Here is an 18,883-nt window from a genome sequence, read left to right on the forward strand (position 1 = left end):
ACACTAGAAGTCCTAAGACACTGGACTACCCTACCCATGTGACACTATTTTCTGGGAACACCACGTGCAGCCTATCTACAGGACACGGACGAGGACACAGAGGCACCAGGTCTAGAATGGTGGTCGGTTACAAACCACAGCGTAGTAAGATCCTGCTTTACAGTAGCTTTTGGATAATGTCCTATACTAGAATGGAGGGCAAGGCAGTGCTGGGAAAGAGTAATTCAGATTTAATCATTTGACACACATAGATAAGGGCTGTTGTTGGGTTTTGTTTTTTTTTATTATTATTATCCAGTTCCCAGCATGAGTGGATGCTTAGCCTTTTCCTGCAAGTATGCAAAGCTTGAGTTGGTAATGAATTTGGTTTTGATTAGATGCTGACAGCTATGCTCTAATGCAACACGGATTTTCTGAAAGAGTACACTTGCCTTCAGTTTCAGACATTATTTGGACTTTTGCATCTGGATAGTTAGAGTATAGTGTAAAAAAAAAAAATCCTAGCGCAGAGACACACAATGCCTGAAGGTCAGGTAACTGCTTTGTCTTGCTTTACACAGAGACAAAAAAATTATAGCAAAATTGCCAGCATTTGGAAGAAAATGAAACAGGAACAGCTTTAGCATGCACAAGACAATTAGAGGACCTTTGCTCTATTTCCCCTCACCTCAAAACAAGTGAAAAAAACAATAATTACAAACTAAGTTTGCACTGCAGGATCGTGGGTGTTTCAGATTGGATCTATAAACTTTATCTTTACTGAAAGTGTCCCAGGATGTGTGGAAAGAAAGAGGACAGCAAAAAGAAGTCTTAATTTCTGGTTAACATAATTAAATTCAACAAAACCGCATCAATTCCCATTGTAGAGGCACAATTCATAGTAGAAAGCTGCATCTAAAACTTCAATGGAAACAAGTAAAAATACTAGTTCAAAAATAAATAAAATGTAGTTTCCCGGTAAGTTATTTTGCTGGTACAGTGCAAGGTAAGTAAGGTCACAGAAGTGCAGTACCTCCTTTTTAGTATAAATACTTTCTACATAAGTCAGAAGAGCTACAAAATTAGTCTCCAAAAAGAAGTGTGCAACACATAGAAGACAGACAGCATGCTTACTAAATCCCAGTGTCTAAGCTACCTGTTTAAATATGGTTTACCGTTCTTTTGTCTCAGCTGCCTGAGGGAATTCTGAAGCTTGGTCAGAACCAAATTCATCTGCATCTCTCACTTCCTGTAAACAAGTTACCAATAGTATTGATCCCAGTATTCAGTAGCAGTTCATGCCACAACAATGAGTCCTGATATAATTTATTTTTTTTTTGTATTGGATCAAAAGCCACAACTAGAAGAACACTTCCTAAATTAGCAACTAGATTTGAATTATTCGTGTCTGGCATTGCGTAAACATTTCTCTCAGTTCTTTTTGTTTGATTTCATTTATAGCTTCTGGTTCCGCAGGGCTCTTCTGGACCTTTGCCACAGCAAAATTAATCCCTTGAGTCAATCCTGCTTGCGTGATGTTAGCGACCTGGACCATGGAACTGCGAATTTTAGCAAAAGGAGATACAGCTCTGCTGCTGCTACTGTCAGCTGGAGAAGGAGTCGTGTGGAGTCCCGTCTCAAGGTTACCAGACACAGATCCTGGGCTTTTATGAGGTTTAGTGAAGTCAGTCCCACCAACAGCCAAGAGCTGAGGATTTGGCTCAGAAGACTGTACGTCCAACTTAGATGGCCTGGAAGGAATGTCTCTGACGGCTTCAGCCTTGGTTTCTGCCACCTTAGGTGTATTATTGCTGGTTTGATTTATGTGATGGGGCTCTTGAGAGCCAGCCTCAGCCTCCAAAGCATCCGACGTCTGATTCTGAGCATCATGCACAAACCTCTGGCAGTACACATCAATAGGTTTAGCAAATTCCATCTCCACATTGTCAGCAGAAGGTAAGGGTACGTCTTCACAGTCAGACTGGCTCGCCTGAGAGACGTGGATCTCAGACGGAACGTGGATGCTGATGCTCATGTCAGTGCTGCTTATGGACTGGGAGCGACTGCCCAGCCGTGGAGCGGAGGCAATGATGCCACAGCTGGGCAGCACGTAGTCTGCCTGCCCGATGTTCTCCAGAGAGTCAGTCAGCTGGTTGTCCTCGTCGGATTTAGAGTTAGTCAGGTAGTCATCGGAGTGGAATGAATCATTATCTGATCCTTCTGTATCAGATTCAGTACGGACTTTAGTATCTACCACCGGATTCTCTAAAGTTTCAAGGCTACTATCCGATTTCCAGAGATTCACTTTCAAATTTGGCTTTAAAAAATTGACTTTCACTTCAGGCTTGGTAAAGCTGCCCAACTTCCGAAGATTGCTAATGTTCACATTGGATTTGGTTTGTTTCACTTTCTGATTGAGAGACGAGAACTTGCTCAGTAAATAATTCTTGCCTTGGGCCAGGGACCCTCTGTTCTGAGACCGAATGCCAATGATGTCTTCATGAGGTTTACTGCTCTTCCTGGAAGGAAAAGAAAAAGTCTCTAGTGTACAGTCAAGGCGGTCTCATTTGTAAACACCAATTATTTACCGTCTTCCAGTCTATTTCCATAACAAAGATGGACATTTACTGACTTATTCTTTCCTTACATAATTGTACCCATATAAGCTAATCAAATTCAAAACAACAAAGGAGGGCTGAAACAGACTGGTAGCCAAACAAGGGGAAAAGCAAGCTTCTGCAGGCATTTTCAGTTTTAGATGTAACTGGATTCTAAACTCTCTGCATTTATAACCCTGACTTTGTGTATGCTGTATCAGTAGCCAGATTTAGCAAATATTCAATCTTCAGTACCCGTAAAAGAAAACAAGATTTTCTTGCTACACTTTCTAGTCAGCTGGGACAAGAAGCTGAAATAGTAGTAATAGCAATAACAAAGTTATTGAAATATGTGCCATAGTAGTTTTTGCTTGACAATTTACAATTGTGCTACACAACACGTCTTCTAGTAGTTCATGCAGTCTGAACCGGAAGGGTCCAAAATAAAGCAACAGATCACACTTGAACTGCTAAAACATGCTAAACTCCAGCTAGCCATCCTCTCTTATCTCTACACCATCGTCCTTTGTAAATTATTTCACCTCCGATAACACCTCACCAATGTTTGTAGATAAAGGTCACTTCTGTTTAATTATAGATAATTGAATTAGAGAAAACTACCTGAAAAATTCTAGTAAGTACTTTTAATTATCAGCTATGCTTTCACGTGCCATCTCCTCTTAGTGGGCTTGCAAAAGGAAGAACTTCTGTGCCATTCTGACTAACACTTAGAGTTCAGAAGTTCAGCTTCAGACATTTCTTCACACAAGAGCTGTAACGTTATCTGTGAGTTGTTAAGCACTCAGCCCCAGTGGAATCCAAACCAGATTTGCACTTCACAGGTTGTCTTCTTATTACAGAAGCAGACTTTAAGTTCAGATAGGGAAAAACTGAATTTGACAAACTAGTTGTGAACCATCTGATTTGCAGTATGTTGTTTACATTCAGTAGCGTATGTTGTCTGTAAGCACACAGGTATAAAACAGTGCTCTCGCTTATACTTTTAGATAAGCACCTGCAGACAGTTACTATTGGAAGCAGCATACAGACAGATTAGCCAGATACTGACATTTCTTATAGATATCACGTATATGACTGTTGGCATGTGCTGTCAGCCACCAAGAAGAGAGCAGAAGTGCGACACAAAGTTCACATCATTTAAGTACTCACCTCTCCAGCTTCTTCTCAATAATGGGCACATCTAACCCCATCGCTTGCTTTGTGATTCTCAGCATTTCTGCAATGCACTGAAGAGTATCTGAAATCCAATTAGCAGCCTGTCAGACCCTTTAAAAAAACCAACCCTAAAAACCCCATATTCCAAAATCTAAAATTAGACTTATTTCCTTGTAACATTTCTTTGGTTTTGTTGGTTTTTGTTTTTTTATTTCACCCTACAGAAGAGTTGCGCCCTGCAAGTTGCAATTCTGATACAAAGCTTACAAAATAAGCTTAAAGAATAGACTGTCCTTAAGCCCTAAACACCGGGTGTAAGTGAATCACTGCCACAATTCATCATTTGCTGAAGAAAGAGAAGGAATTATATTCCTTCTAATCCTTGTTGATGAAACTCAGTGTTCCAGTAAGAAGTGATATTTTTCCCTTATTAGCATTCATTTAATTTAAGCAAGGAAGAACATTTCTAGACATTGATTTCACTAAATAAATCTCTTCCACTCTTTAGGAGCTAATTTTAAATTAACTCAACCAGTTTTTGGATCAGTAAAGATCTGGACATGGAAATGTCTCAGTTCTAGAGAAACATGCTGCTTTAAAACCATGCTGAAAATTATTTTTCTTTGTATTAAAACAGTAACATTCTAGTGTTGACACAAGAAACCACATACAGGGTTTTTTGTTGCTTCCCCACTCATTTCAATTATATTAAGATTTATCCTTCTTCACAAGTTATTCTAAGAGCACTGGAAAAAGTGTTTCCTAGCAAAATACTGGTATACTGAATATACTTTAACATATAAAACTTTTACATATGAAACAAACCTTTTCCATCTTCTTCTGGGTTGCGTACCACAGCTCTAAGCGTGTGAAAGTACCCACTCATTTCTTTGTATTTGTAATGCAGCCTCATGCAAGAGAACTTGGGTTTGCCAAAGAGAGTAGGTTCAGGCCCTGAGAAATAAGTTAGAAATCAATTAGAAGTTGTCTTTAACCAAACACCAAAAGAGATATTACATATGCTAAGGTACGGTCTTTGCAAGAGTTGACAGTCTTTTTCCAGGATAAAAAGCTTCATGTTTTCTTTAGAGTAGGATAGACATTTCAAATAGATTTCCACAATAACTAAATAATCAATTACTTATAAAAAACAATTAGACACTCTGGGTATGTCTATTATAATCCAGCCTGATTGTTTATTACAGACCATGCCTTCAAATAGAAGAAAAAAGTTCTACACCTATTACATCCCATGTTTTACAGTATGCTCCTGCAAGGATTAAAGAGAAAGCGAATATATTTTTAGCAAGTGGAAGTAATGCAATTTTCAAGATTGAGACCAAGTACTTCAACTTGTGAATGCACCGCATCTTATCTGTATCATTAAACAGGGTGGTTTTTTTGTTTTTATAACGCATTTGGTCTGGATGTTTCAACTGTATTCTGTATGTCAGGATGTGTTATGAATCTCCACAATACAGAACTGAGGGAGACCTTTCCACTGAACTCTTAGAAATTGCACACAGATAGTGAAAGTTACAGTAAGGAGCCGATGAAATCACTATGCATTGTGCAATGGAGGATTAAACTCTACTGGGGGGCCCACAAAAATTTCCCTCCCTTCTCTCTGACTGGAACACCTTTTTCTATCTGTAAAGTCAAAGATATAACATATTTAATACTTGCAGCTGGAAGTGCTGGATTTAGCCTGCAGATGTTACATTCTTTAGTCAATAAATAATGTGATCAGCATAACAAGGTAATTTCATAATAGCATGTTTCTGATCAGACATTAATAAAGAAGAGTTTTTAAAAAGCCATGAAACAGATTTAAAGTACAGTTCATAACCAGCTGCTGTATTTGGATGAAAAAGAGTGCACTAAATGCACAAACTTGTGATTCACTGTAGAAATTGATCAAATTGTTACTGCCAACTGATAATGAAATTTGTTTTGATGAATCCATATTTTAGGAGTCTGAAAGAGCAAAAATTTTAGAATCAAAGTCTCCATTTCAAGCAGTGGCAAGAGAGGACAGAGCGAGAACAGACTCAATTCTGGCATCTGTCATCAGAGAAAGCACATTCTAGCTATGACGGACTACACAGGATATATATTGAAACAGGAGGCCTCAATGTATTGTATATTTGTAGGATGTTTTGATAAGTGCTCAAGCAATTGTTTAAGACAATTCAAGAGATACACGCTGACTATATTCTTACCTATTTCAATTTTTTCCAGAGCTTCAAGACTTAACCTTTGGTACTGATTCACCTTGTCGATTTCATCATCATAGCTAGAAAAAGAGAACCAGAATTTAATGCTTCTAACTGATCAAAAACAAAGCCACTAAAAATAAACTACACAAAGTAAGAGAAAGTGGTAACTTACTAGGCCACATAGTAGGCAGAATTAGAAAGTAGCAGCAGAACATCCACGTCCTTATGAGTAGCATCAATGAGACTAAGGAAGGGGAAGAAGAATGAATACAGGGAAGGTGGTGTTATTTGAACAGCTGTAACACATCCCCAGTGTATTTTAGGGACACTCTTTTACAACTGAAGGCACATTACAACAAGAGGTTTCAATTATGGAATGTGTTCCATCCATCTCATATGATGCTGCTGCCTCCTCACAGCCACTGAAAAACCAAGTTAGGTGTGACACTTCCCAAGCCAAAAGGTGACGTGCCGTTAGACTCTACAATACAATAAGTGGATCCATGTAAGCAACACTTTTAAACCTGGAGTTACCCAATAGCTCTAATAGGTCGGCAGCAGGTCCAAAAATAAATAGCAAACCCACAAGCTACTAAAAATGCTAACAGAGAAATGGAAACATATTTCAGACTCAGTTAAGGTCTGTGCTTTGCAGAGGTACCGTAACATACTGCTTTGCTATTTTTCATTGCTGAAGTTTAACCTGCAGAAGATCTAACCACTATTTTCCTTTTACAAGATAGCGAACTCTGAACTTGATAAGGAGAAGTTATGGTTTATGCTCACTACTTCTCATGAAGAGAAATCTAGGTTTTCCTACTGCTGACTCATTACACAAGAATTTAATCTGATCAGACACGGCTTTGAAGTCAAGTTACACTTTCGCTATAAAGCAATAAGGAACAACGGCTCCTCAAGCAGCCCCTTCTAGAACTAAGGTTAGAAGTTCTTTTCATGGTGCCTACCGCATTTTGGCAATATAAACTGAATGCATGTATTTCCAGGTGGTGTCTCAAAGCTAACTCCAGCATGCACCATTTTTACACCACATTGGGAAAGGCACTCGTTTAGAGGACCTTTCCATTTACAATTACAAGTATTCAATCCCTTCAAGGACTCCTGTCATTCTACAGACCTGTCCAATTTTATTCTGTTAACACATCAGCTATCAAAAGCATTTCATATCAGTAGTAACCAACAGAGGCAGTAGTAATTAACAGAGGTGTCACAGTAGCAGCTGATCAATTCTGACTTTATCACACAAACCTTGGATCACAGTCAATAAGTGCCCATCCTCCATGGAATTTTTCATCATCAGGTAAGAGCAGTTTCATGTAGCTCTGCAACAGCTGGCTGATCAGTTCCTGATGGCTCCTCAGGTTCTCCTTGTGCAAGGCCTCATGCTCTTTCTCTTTTGTAAATATGGAGTAAAGATCCTCCGTTACAGGGATACCCTGCATCAAATCTAAATAAAACACACAAAACATCAAACAAGGAACCAACAAACAGGAGCGACATACAGCAATAGTCAGATTATTTTGTAAATTCCTTCCAAATATTTTATACTTGAAGGAACTCCGGAAAAAATGGTTAGCTATTCTTTCCAAATAGAACGTTGCCTGAAATTGAACACTCAGTAGGTATAACACTATTTTCCCCTCAGTGAAAGTAAGAGTTCATTCACCATTTTAACAAACACACGCTGCATAAGTTTAACTTTGTCTAATAAAGAGATGTTACAAGAAAGTTACTGCTGAAATGATGTCAGGAGCAATGTCTACAATGAGTTACACTGCATGTAGTCTCTCCTAATTGAATGTTGTTTAATCTCCAAATGAAGAACTGACGTTCCATCTGGTGTCCGCTACAGACACATGAATATTACATACACTCAAGGTGCTTTCAAGCTTCAGAAAAAAAAAAAGAATCAGTCAAAGAGATAAAGCCAAGACGATTTCAATAAACTTTCCTGAACACCATAGTTCAACTTAGTTGAAGTTATATTCTTACCTATGACCGCTTGCCTGTAAGCATCCCTGAAGCGATTCAGGTAGTATCTGTTTGCAGAATTAACTCCATCCTTCATCACCCCTGCCAGCTTTCTTTCCCCAGTCCTTGTGAAGTCACCCTGTTACACAGAACATGCGAATCATGCATGTAAGAATATTTCAGAGTTGCGTAAGTACTGTAACTGCTTAAAAGTACCATAATCATGCTTACATTTAAATAGAATTAATGCTTAATATAGATCTTAAACTCTTAGCTCAGCTATGCTTTGTATCTAGACATGAAACTAACAGAATGAAGTTAAAAACCAGCCAGCGATGCCACAGGACGCCTGGACACTCAAGTCTTCTCCAATTCACACTAAGTGTGACAAACACTCTCCTAATGAAATGCCTCTCATCTGTTCAACACAAAAAACATGCCGAATATTTGGCTAGCTTCATTACACATACGAGAGTTCTTCATTGGACATAACATACTAATGTGTAATACATACTGTGACATAACATACTAATCAGAACCAACAATGCTCTTCACCCTTTACCTTTAAGGCTGCGGTGCCAGCATACTGCCGGCTTATGGCATCTCCATTGTTCGCCCATATTATCTGGTAGATCCTATTGCATTTCACTGGCAAAGGCTGTTCTGGTGGCATCACACCCAGTTTTTTGAGCTGCAATTTGACATACACATTAATATAAGGTTCAAAATAAAAATAATTCTCAATGACAGAGCTTGATAAAGGAAGTGGGAACACTTGCCAAGCATTTAATTGTCAAATTTTACATGATCTGAAAAGGGAACCCATTCTGCTAATTTGTCAGATTAAATTGTTAGCAATGAATCACCAATTCATTGTTAAAGATCATACTACTGGACGCAGCAGTAATATATTAATTATGGATGTAGGAGCCAGTCTTCAACAAAATTAGCTGAAGGAAAACAAGTTACTCTACTGAAGATACAGGAAATGTTTTTATTTTCTATAGAGGACTATCAGAAGAACAGACATCACAGAACTTAAACATGGATATAACAAGTTAATGTCTTCTATTGCAAAGGCATTCATGACCTCTAAGCTCTGAAAATAAAGAAATGGAATCTCTTTCCAGTTACAAGAAAAAGCACACCAGGATTCTTCATCTTTTGTTTCTAGATGCCGAAGCAAATGTAGTGGCTCCACCTTCAAACTTACTCCTCCCCCGGAATAAAACCTTACAATAACTTCATCTGTTGTGTTTATTATTAACACTTGTTCGTTTCGGACAGTTACTGTTTAACACCGATACTGGAAGAAAGATATCTTACTCTTCAGAACAACCAGTACTTAAGTTTTTCCAAGATAAGTCTCGGGTACAACACAAACTTCAGCCTTTTTATGGACACTAAATTGGTAAAGCAGCACAGTTTCTCACTCAGAAGGCAATACTACCATACATAACTGCAATGTAGTCGCTCAATGTTAGGCCAACTGCAGGAATAACGTGGACTAAATCATAAGCAAACCTCAATTTACAACCGATACAGAAAATGCTCAAACACTATCTGTAAGTTAGATGAAAGTCATTACAAGTCTGTTCCTTGACTTTGACAGCCCTATCAAGTTCCCAGCTAAGAGAAGACAAGTCCTATAGTTCCAAGGAAGTGCAAAGACAAGGTAAGTGTAATTTTCAGTGTCCTACTTTCTGTCAGTCACCTTAAAACACTTAGGGCATTTCTCAGTTATGAATCCAAGTACATCAGCTATAATACAAGAATGATGCAGCACATCACAAGCTAATACTACAGTAATGATTAGTGAAGTCTTCTTCCCAACACTCTACATAATTCTTGATTTTGAAAGATCACCTTTGAACTGAAGAGTTAACATATATAGAAATCCTATTCTAAAGTAACAACTGTGGGATTCCTGGTCCCACCCCTCCTTCCCAACACTCTTATGTCAGGAGTTCATAAAGCAGATGACAAACAGGAACAGCCAGATACAATGGTTAGAGCCATTCATTCTTCATCCTAAGGAAGGACCCATTTCATCCTTCGCTGTATGCATAGTCAGATTTGTTCATTTAGGGCTGGGCTCTAACTGAAGCTTCAAAGTTCCAGTTACAGTACTATTAAGTCTTCACAAGGGAAGACACCACTGAGCTTATGTATCAAAAAAGCAAACAGGGGGCGCACAAACAAGACGATGACTAAAGGACAGCCTCCATCTACTTGGAAATGCCTTCTCTACACAGGGAGAACTATTCTGGAGCATAATAGCCATCTGGGATATTTACATCATTCATTAATTGCTCTTCTACACACAGAGAAAATTAGTTATCTCCCTACCTGCTGCATCACAGTATTCCACTTAAGTGGCTAACTTCTAGTTAGATTTTAGTCCTTAACATCTCATTTGGGGCAAAGATTTGGGTTTTGACTTTGTTATTTGTTTGGGTTTTTTGTTTTAGTTTTTTAAGCTTTATATTACTGCACAACTTGAAGTGACTAAATCAAAACAAGAGAATTCTCTCCAAGATACAGAGAGACAGCAGTTTCCTCTCTGAAGGAGGCAACTAGGCAACACTGTTTTAGAATGATTCCAAGTTATTTTAATTGTACGTATTACTTTCAGCTTCATGGCTCTTCAAGTAGGTCAAAGATCCTTTTCAGTAGAGGTTACTTTAGCATTTTTCAAACACACAGATTTCCCTGAGCATAACAATTAAGTTCTGAAGTACTCAGTACTTGAAAAAGGACATTGGTTCTACATGCCTGCTGTTCCATGACCACTCTTGCAATAGCAGCCTGCACAACATTGGTACGATCCAGACAGTCCATGCAGTTAACTCGAAAGATTCCTTCCTGTTTACAAATCACACCAGCTTGGTCAACCCTTTTAACAGAAAAATAGAGTAAAAGCATACTGAGACACTTAAATCCTGCATAATTGACCAGCTTCTATAAACAGTAGAAAATTTCACATATGGAATACTATTTATAGATGTACTTATCACCCCAGCCACACACCACTCAGAATTAAATACTCTTGTTCCCACCTATCCTCCGTTTTAGTCTAGGCCAGATATCCAACACAGATGATACTGGGGCATAAACCCGCTATGTAATCATATGCTCAATTCATACACACACGATACAAGCTTTCAAGAGAAAAGGAATTTAATTTCAAAAACATGGAAGTCAACAATAATGACAGCAACATTTCACTCACAAAATGCACTGAACAACATACAGTGATTGACCGAAGACTACAGCCATGCTCATTACCAAAATTCATGAACTTTAATCAGTACAAACTAAAGGTCAAACATGCCTACTGTTTTCAACAGTAAGGTTGGAGTTCTAGGGTTTGTGGCTCAAATACAGTGTTTCACATTAAATATAAGAAACCCTAAAAGTATTAAAGGCAGCAAGCCTCAAGCAGAAGATTGTCTGAGAATTTTTGCTATTATACATGTAGAATAAAAACACTTCAGAACACACCCTCTGACACATGACCTAGGCACTGGGAGAGGAATATAAAACATATCAGTTATGACAAAATCTAGACCTCTGTATATGTACTGGTTTATTTTTTTCTACAAATATTTCATACTAGTCTGAAAACAGTTAAGTACCTACCAGCACCACTTCATATCAAGAATAATATCATGAATGGCATCGGTCAGTGTTTGAACATTTTCAAACTTCATTCCTCGGCTAAAATACAGAATTTCACAGGAGTTAGTTTGAAGTAGAGTAATGATTTTTCTTTACTTAACTATTTCATATTATTTGTAATGTTAATACAGATAGAGTTTTGGCTAAGTGGGAGAGACAAGACATTATCTCCTGCAATAAGCTTTAAACAGCAGCAAATAAATATTCAGAACTATTTTAAAGTACAGTTCGACATATAAATCCAAGGCAATAGATTCAGATCTTTGAATTCACAAAAATTTGCATTCTCAAATGTAGCTTCCACCAGGAAGGAGAAGTGTGCAGCTATTCAGGCATGTGCAACAGTTTGTTCTCATTTTAGGCACAGTCTCAACAAAAGCAACCACTATAGGTTTGAAATTGGGATGTCTTGTCCTGCTTTACCACTGCTTCTACAGAGAAAGGATGAACATCTACAGACACATCATGCCTTCCTCCCCCGACCCCACCAGGCTGCTTTCAGTATTGTTCTCCATTCACTCATGCTCATAGTGCAGAAACAAACAGTCCTGGTCACTATAGCAGTTCTTAGGAGAAAAGCAAACAAAAAATGAAAGGTCATTTAAACAAAAGATTAAGTGTCAAATCAATTCAGGACATCAATACTCCTGCAGAAAAGAAGTCTCTTAAGGGCCATGACTATTTTGAGGGTTTTTTCCCTTCCTCCCTATCCTCTGAGACAATATCCACTAATGACATACTTATTCAGTCAGTAATGCTTTTCCAGGCCAGATGCAATCCCTAGATTAAGTTCAGAAATGAAGATAAAACCCAGAGTTTTTAGACCCCATATTTGTACACAAACGCAGTCTGCTTGAGGGAAGCATGAGAAATACATGCCTGCATGACAGATCACGTGCTTGGGCATGTGAACACTGCACTAGACCATGCCAACACCAGAGCAGAGTCAAAAAAAACCATCAGCTATTTCTACTGGATTAAAATAAAATCCAGTGTATTTTATAATGGAATAACAGCATCAGGGTTCTGAAAGAACCCACCATATATTTACAGAAACAAGCAAGAGAAACAGAAGAATGGCTTGTAGTGAAGAATTAAAAGCAGGATGCTACATAGTTTGAAAAGCAGGTCAGCAACAACTTTACATTCACAGCATGTTTAAGGAAACTCTCTTGCTTAAAATGCGTAACAACTTCTAAGCTTCACCTAATAAATAACTGCATATTTAGCAGGTCAGGAACACAAGACCAACAACAGCAGTGCTTGATTATCCAAACTTGAACTTTTACAGTGCTTTAGGTTACAAAATGTATTCTTCCTATTTAAAAAGTGTTTCATGCAGAAGTAGAAATAATCGTGGCTTTTCTCCTCCCTTCTACTCTCATTTCATACTAATAAAAAAGATGCAAAGTGACATTTCTAAAGAGGGCTTCTTACCAGTGCTCATGGAAGTCGAATGAAACATAAGTCAGATTTGCATTGTTGTACAGAAGAACTTGTTTAAGGTAAGCATCTCCAATAATCTTCTCTCTGCCAGTCTGATCCACCAAATTAATAATAACCTGTTCAAAAGTTTAATTATTTAACACTTGTCATCTGCTACAGAACTTGCTTAGATTTATACCATGGAATAACAAATAGCTCAAGAGTTAAAAAAAGACTTGTAGGTAATCCTGCTGAAGTTACAATCTTTGCTAGATTGTACCCAAGATCAAATAAGGTCCAACAGTTACCTGACTACCTGAATTTTAATACAGAGAAGCTATGAATTCACAAGACAGGTATACAAACGTGAAGATTACTCTTTAAGTTATTGCTGGTTTGTTTTTCGGGGGGCTTTTTTGGTGGGTTTTTTTTTTGGAGGATACTTGAAAAACTTAGTAAAATTCTATTTAAGTACCACCCTTCCAATTGTAAACAAGTTTCTAAAAAATGACAACCCATATTATTAAGAATAAAAACTAAAAACATTAACTTTTATCCCCTGCATTTTCATAAGATGACTATTTTATCATACAACACTTACCTGCTTTTTGTAATTTTTCAGCTGTTCTTCAAAGTGTGCACGAAAACAGGACACTGTTTCATTTTCACCTACAAGACACAGCAGTGTTAGACAAAAACAGCCTGGTCAGCACCAAGCCCTGCCTGAAGTACTAAATCATGCCCAAATCTATACTCTAAAAAAAAAAAAAACCAATATAGCTTTACTTGAAGTACTAAGACACACAACATCACATATTGTACAGAATTACTTCTAAAGGTCTTTCATCAATTTGTTCAACATTATTATTTTACTACTATAATGTACAGGAAACACCATTCTTAAGTTTTGCTTTATTTTGCTTTTTGTGCAGAGCAGATTCGACAAAAAATTAACTTTTAAAAAGCCTGTTTAATCCTTCCACATATGCACCACACCCCCACATAAACATCTCCAAAAGAAGATTACTTATATTTGTTTCACATTTTTTGAAAAAGCAAACTGAAGTGCAAGAAAGGTTTGCAAATTGCAGAGGTGGACACACAGGACAGGGACAGCACTTCCAGTATTATCCCAGTTCTCCTAGAGGACAAAGCTCCTTGTAACTAAAAACACTATCCAGTTGATTCAAGACACCACTGATTCCTCTAAGTCTCAATTCCTACCTGTAAATCTACCAAATTAAGTGCAATTCCTCAATATTTTTTTTGAAACTAATCCTATTAGGAAAAAAGTGAACAAAAAGAACTGCTCAGCTCTATAAACAGATGTCACAGCACAAGCTTTCAGTTGGAACTAATTAAGTGTTGCTGCCAAATATCTTGGGGGAACTGGGAAGTGTTTTATTTGGATTTCCCTCATTTTGAATTTAAATAAGTTTCCATAATGTAGCAACAAGTCATCCCTCTCCAGTAATCTCCAGGTTATTTGGTATAAAAAAAGTCACAAGAAACCTGGATCTCTTGATACAGCTTCCTTAAGTCCACAGTGATAGTAACTGCTTGTCAACTTAAAATTATATGCTTTGCCCAAGTTCCTAAGCAAGCTCAAAGGCCCATTCTACTAGGTATTCCTCAAGACACAGGGAAAAACCAGTCCTTTAGCTTTCCAACACCACAGCCTCCTCTGAAAGAGAAGATTTCTTTTATTTTCAGCCTGAAAACAGTCTTCAGTGGCAGAAGACCAGACCTGCTAATGCTAGAGGAGAATGTGCATCCAACACAGAAGTTGGACTTGCAGAAGTACATACTTGTGATCTAGGATACCAGTCAACCCAATCCATCAGGGGTCTGATTATACAAGATCATGAACATACTGTCTTCCTTCCCAGAAAAGTTTCTCCTTTACAGTGATAAACCTTGAGAAGATTCTTTTTGACCTCTGTCTTAAAAAAGTTCAGGCTATGAATACTTAGTTCATAAAAGCATCCAGATTTGCCAGTCTCATCAATATTCTTATGTTTGGGATTTTGCATTATCTTTGAGTGGAAAAGAAAGCAATTTAGATCTGACAGGGCCCACTAGAGACAGTACTTAATTTCAGAGAAGACAAAAGCACACTACAAAACTGGTGTTATAAGAAATGTCTGTTTTCCCACACTGAAATAGCAGCCCTCAACGCAGAGGGAACCTCAGTAGAAGTTAACTTTGAGGAAAAAGATATTTGTAAAACAATCTCTAAGTACGTTCTCAAAAGAGAAGGCCAAATTGTCTCCTTTCCCAACACAGAAAACTCTGCTGCAGTGAGTAAGACTAGACATAAAACAGGTACTTCATTAAATATTGAAATTCAAGACCTGTTGGTATTTACTTACCATGGACAAGAAGTCAGAGCTCTGCAGAGTTGCAATTAGAGTAGGAGTTAACTGGAGTCATGTCATTACTCTTATTCCTGGCTTTTAGAAAGTGCCACTGAAAGACTAGTGGTAAAGCAACACTCCAGTGAACCTATTTCTAAGGGAACTCTGATCTTTAGGTATTCCAGTCCAATACTTACTCTTGTCCAGTCGGGGCCGTGGGTTGTATCTATATCCAACTTGGCTCCAGAAAACAGGCACAGAGCCTCTGGTTTGTATAAATGAGAGAGTATGATTATGGACATGAATCAGTTGCTCCGTCTCAACATAATTTGCCACGTTTCCATTTTTATCAACACCTCTTCGCTTATACCGCATTCCTAGGAGGCATGAGAACGATCAATTCACATTTAAGTATTAGTCTCAAACATTAATAGCTTTCGTTACTGTATTTGACAACAGTAACACAAGAAGAAAGTTCCAGAGAAAATCCATGATCAATGGTAAAAGTGACTCCCATCCCAGCCTAATCCCCAGAAGTTGTGCTGACTATATGGATAAAGTTTATTTACTGATCTAGTACAAGAAGCAGAAAAATAAGTTGACAGGGCAAGGCAGTCTACTGGCACTATGAAGTCAGATGTATCTAGTCCACTCTAGATGATCCATTGCTTCCTGCTTTGTCGAGTTTAGCAGGAAGTTTTACTTAAGCGCTCGGTATTTTCCATGAACCTAAAAGCCACTTTTACTAACAGATGTTCCACTTCTTACAGTAAGAGGTCCCACAAGCAGCCCAAGATTTCCATGTTCTACAGAAGAAAAGACTTTTCCCCCCACCTTGTTTCAAGCTGTGTAACTAATTCTGCACATTAAGAACAGATACTCTTCTTCCTACTACAGTTTTTTGCCTAGCCATCCCTGACCTGAACATTAAACACAACAGGTAAGTGATGCATACGGACATTTACACATCCTTTACTCAAAGGACAGTACATCACTATTTCAGAAAGGATGCAGGTGATAGCAAGGGATAGGGAAGGAATAAGTAAAAAGGGTTGGAGAAAGACTCAAAGCCGTGGTTTATAGCTTGGAAATTCAGTTACGCAGAATATGAACAACTCTGTTCCATGTCCTGAAGTAGCACTGGACCAAACTTTTGAACTGAAGTCCAACAGCACTAGCTAAGGACTACGGGAGAAGAGGGAAGAGGTTAGAAACAGGGAAGTGAAAGGAATATAGAATACCTGTCATAGGGACCTTTAAGGGGGCTTTCAGACATCCTTTACTTATGTCCTGCCACCAATAGTAGCTGTTACACCAAAACCCACACTAAATCATTGCACAGGAAACTTCAGCTCCTTTACTTTTGATATCTCAACTTTTGCAGACACTAGGCTCTTCAGCTTAAGAGCAGCTGTCTTCCTTTATCTCATGATACCTTTCCTTAAGGTCCTGGGCATGTTGATAATTTAGTGCAATGGTATTTGCATTTTACTTTTAAAAAAAAAGAAAACACAAACAAGCTGCCTGACAAATGAAGACTCGGTGCATTTAACATAGAAGTATCTTAAGCTTTCAAATCAGTGTTTTCTCTGCTTTTTGGGGGGCTTGGGTTTTTAACTACAATATTTCAGAAAGGAAAACACTTTGAACTCTTGCCTAAATTATGTATTACAGAATGAATTAAAAACACAATTCTACAATTATTCTTCAAAACATTGCATCAATTTACTGAAACAATCTTTTTGTGTCAAGGGAGAAAGTTCTACACAGTTACGCTCTGGACTAGCAATCAAATGAGCAGCGTCATTAATAGTAAGAGGGATTCAATAAGCAATTTGCCCTCTGAGATTCAGTTTCTGTATCTGTAAAACTATTTAGTATAAATAAGGCACACTGAAAACTAGTACTACCCTGAAACCCTCAAATATTTACTCTGAGTTGTTCTGACAAACAGTTTTCCTGAGAACTGAATTAAATGCACTGAAGTGAGCTGTGGTACAAAGGCCAGTCCCATATCAGGGTAAGCTTGTCAGCTTTTGTCTTTTTTTGACATGTTAAAAACCTGACTGCGTAGGAAAGGGCTTGGGCACAGCAGAGAATATCTTAAAAAATCTGATAGATTGAAAAGGCTCAGAGACCAGATCTACTAAAGTATCAAATGATTCAATCTTTCTTTCTGTGCTCCTAAGGATGGGCAATATTTTTTGTTTGCCTTGCTACTATTAGAATAAGTCAAATAAGGTGCAAGACCAAAGCACAGTTCTTATTTCTCACCTTGGCCCCACATAAACATCTCTTGGGATGCAGGCACGCACACGCAGCTCTTCAAGTCTCTATTCAGCTGCTGTCAAGCCCTCAAAGGAAGACCTTTGAAAGTTTAACTCACACCCAGGCCTACTGAAAATACTGTATTAGGACAGAGCTGTTACAAGGTCCTAATCAAGGTGTTCTTTGCAAAGATGTAATTTTATCACCGAACTGTGACCTCCAAGGATACATTCAGTGCCCTAAAAGAGCCTAGAGAAGCTCACTTTGTAACCATGCTCAGTATCAGCTCTGCAGTGCTGTACCTGCTACAGCCTTTCCTTTTCTCCTATAAGAAGGAAAGGCTGTGGCACGTACTTCGACAAGAGCTGACCATCTGCAGAGCTGACAGCACTCTTCCGAGTTTTATCTTCTACATCCCTCCCCAGCGCTCAGGAACAATCCCAATGCTTTGAACTATGTTTGCCTACCAGCTCTGTGCCGACTCCGGCGTGAAATAAGCGCCACCAGGAATGTTGGATGAACGTCATCTACACAAGTTGATTCCTGAGGAGGAGTTTCAGGACTGCTCTTATCATCATCAGAAGATTCACTATAGTTTACTACAAGCTCTTCAATCTGCACAAATCCTTGTATGATGGGTATAATCCAGAAGTCCACTTCAGCATTCTGAAGGTTACAAAAAACATTCACATTGTTGTTGATTCTACATTACCTACAATTATTTCTGCCATTTCTCATGTTTATCAATAGTTGTTTCGCATGCATCATGTTTTGAGAAATTTTTGCCATATCCTTGTCTTATTTCTGTAAGAGGTACCAGCATTTATCCTCCATTAGTCCTAGGGCTTTTCAATCAGGAGAAGGAAAGAGAAAGCAATTTGAGATTTTTCTGTAGAGACGAAGCAAGTTGAAGGAAGGCAAGGCAAAAAGCCCTCCTCTACTCACAGCTATCTAGGGATAGAAGAGAACCCTTCAATATTTAAAAGCTTCTTTCCCCCTTTCCTCAAAGGGAGTTTTCATGCAAGGTTATAATTGATGTTTAAACATATATTAAAAGCTTAAAGCAGTAACTTCTCATGTCAAAACCAATGATAGTCAGTTCAGACAGAGCAGCAAATACTGTTTATTATTTAGTTTGTGCTATAAGGCAGTTTTAGAACCTTTATGTGGACATATAGCATAATACAGTTGT

The 18,883-nt window shown here is 38.2% G+C and overlaps 1 protein-coding gene across 1 annotated transcript in view; it reads right to left on the reverse strand.

Annotated features, from left to right (window-relative positions):
• Positions 1 to 269: 269 nt before the first annotated feature.
• INPP5F (inositol polyphosphate-5-phosphatase F) overlaps positions 270 to 18,883 on the reverse strand; it is a 43,506-nt gene continuing 24,892 nt past the window's right edge. The window contains exons 7-20 of the mRNA XM_063338833.1: positions 18,159 to 18,357; positions 15,621 to 15,800; positions 13,668 to 13,735; positions 13,079 to 13,203; positions 11,603 to 11,680; positions 10,736 to 10,856; positions 8,523 to 8,651; positions 7,982 to 8,099; positions 7,238 to 7,436; positions 6,144 to 6,215; positions 5,975 to 6,048; positions 4,578 to 4,706; positions 3,747 to 3,834; positions 270 to 2,498 (exon numbers count right to left, since the gene is read on the reverse strand). Coding sequence (XP_063194903.1) covers positions 1,367 to 2,498; positions 3,747 to 3,834; positions 4,578 to 4,706; positions 5,975 to 6,048; positions 6,144 to 6,215; positions 7,238 to 7,436; positions 7,982 to 8,099; positions 8,523 to 8,651; positions 10,736 to 10,856; positions 11,603 to 11,680; positions 13,079 to 13,203; positions 13,668 to 13,735; positions 15,621 to 15,800; positions 18,159 to 18,357 — 2,712 coding nt within the window. The 3' untranslated portion in view covers positions 270 to 1,366. The remainder of the gene's footprint in view (positions 2,499 to 3,746; positions 3,835 to 4,577; positions 4,707 to 5,974; positions 6,049 to 6,143; positions 6,216 to 7,237; positions 7,437 to 7,981; positions 8,100 to 8,522; positions 8,652 to 10,735; positions 10,857 to 11,602; positions 11,681 to 13,078; positions 13,204 to 13,667; positions 13,736 to 15,620; positions 15,801 to 18,158; positions 18,358 to 18,883) is intronic.

The sequence above is a fragment of the Chroicocephalus ridibundus genome, chromosome 6, assembly GCF_963924245.1.
Source record: "Chroicocephalus ridibundus chromosome 6, bChrRid1.1, whole genome shotgun sequence".
Taxonomy (NCBI): Eukaryota; Metazoa; Chordata; class Aves; order Charadriiformes; family Laridae; genus Chroicocephalus; species Chroicocephalus ridibundus.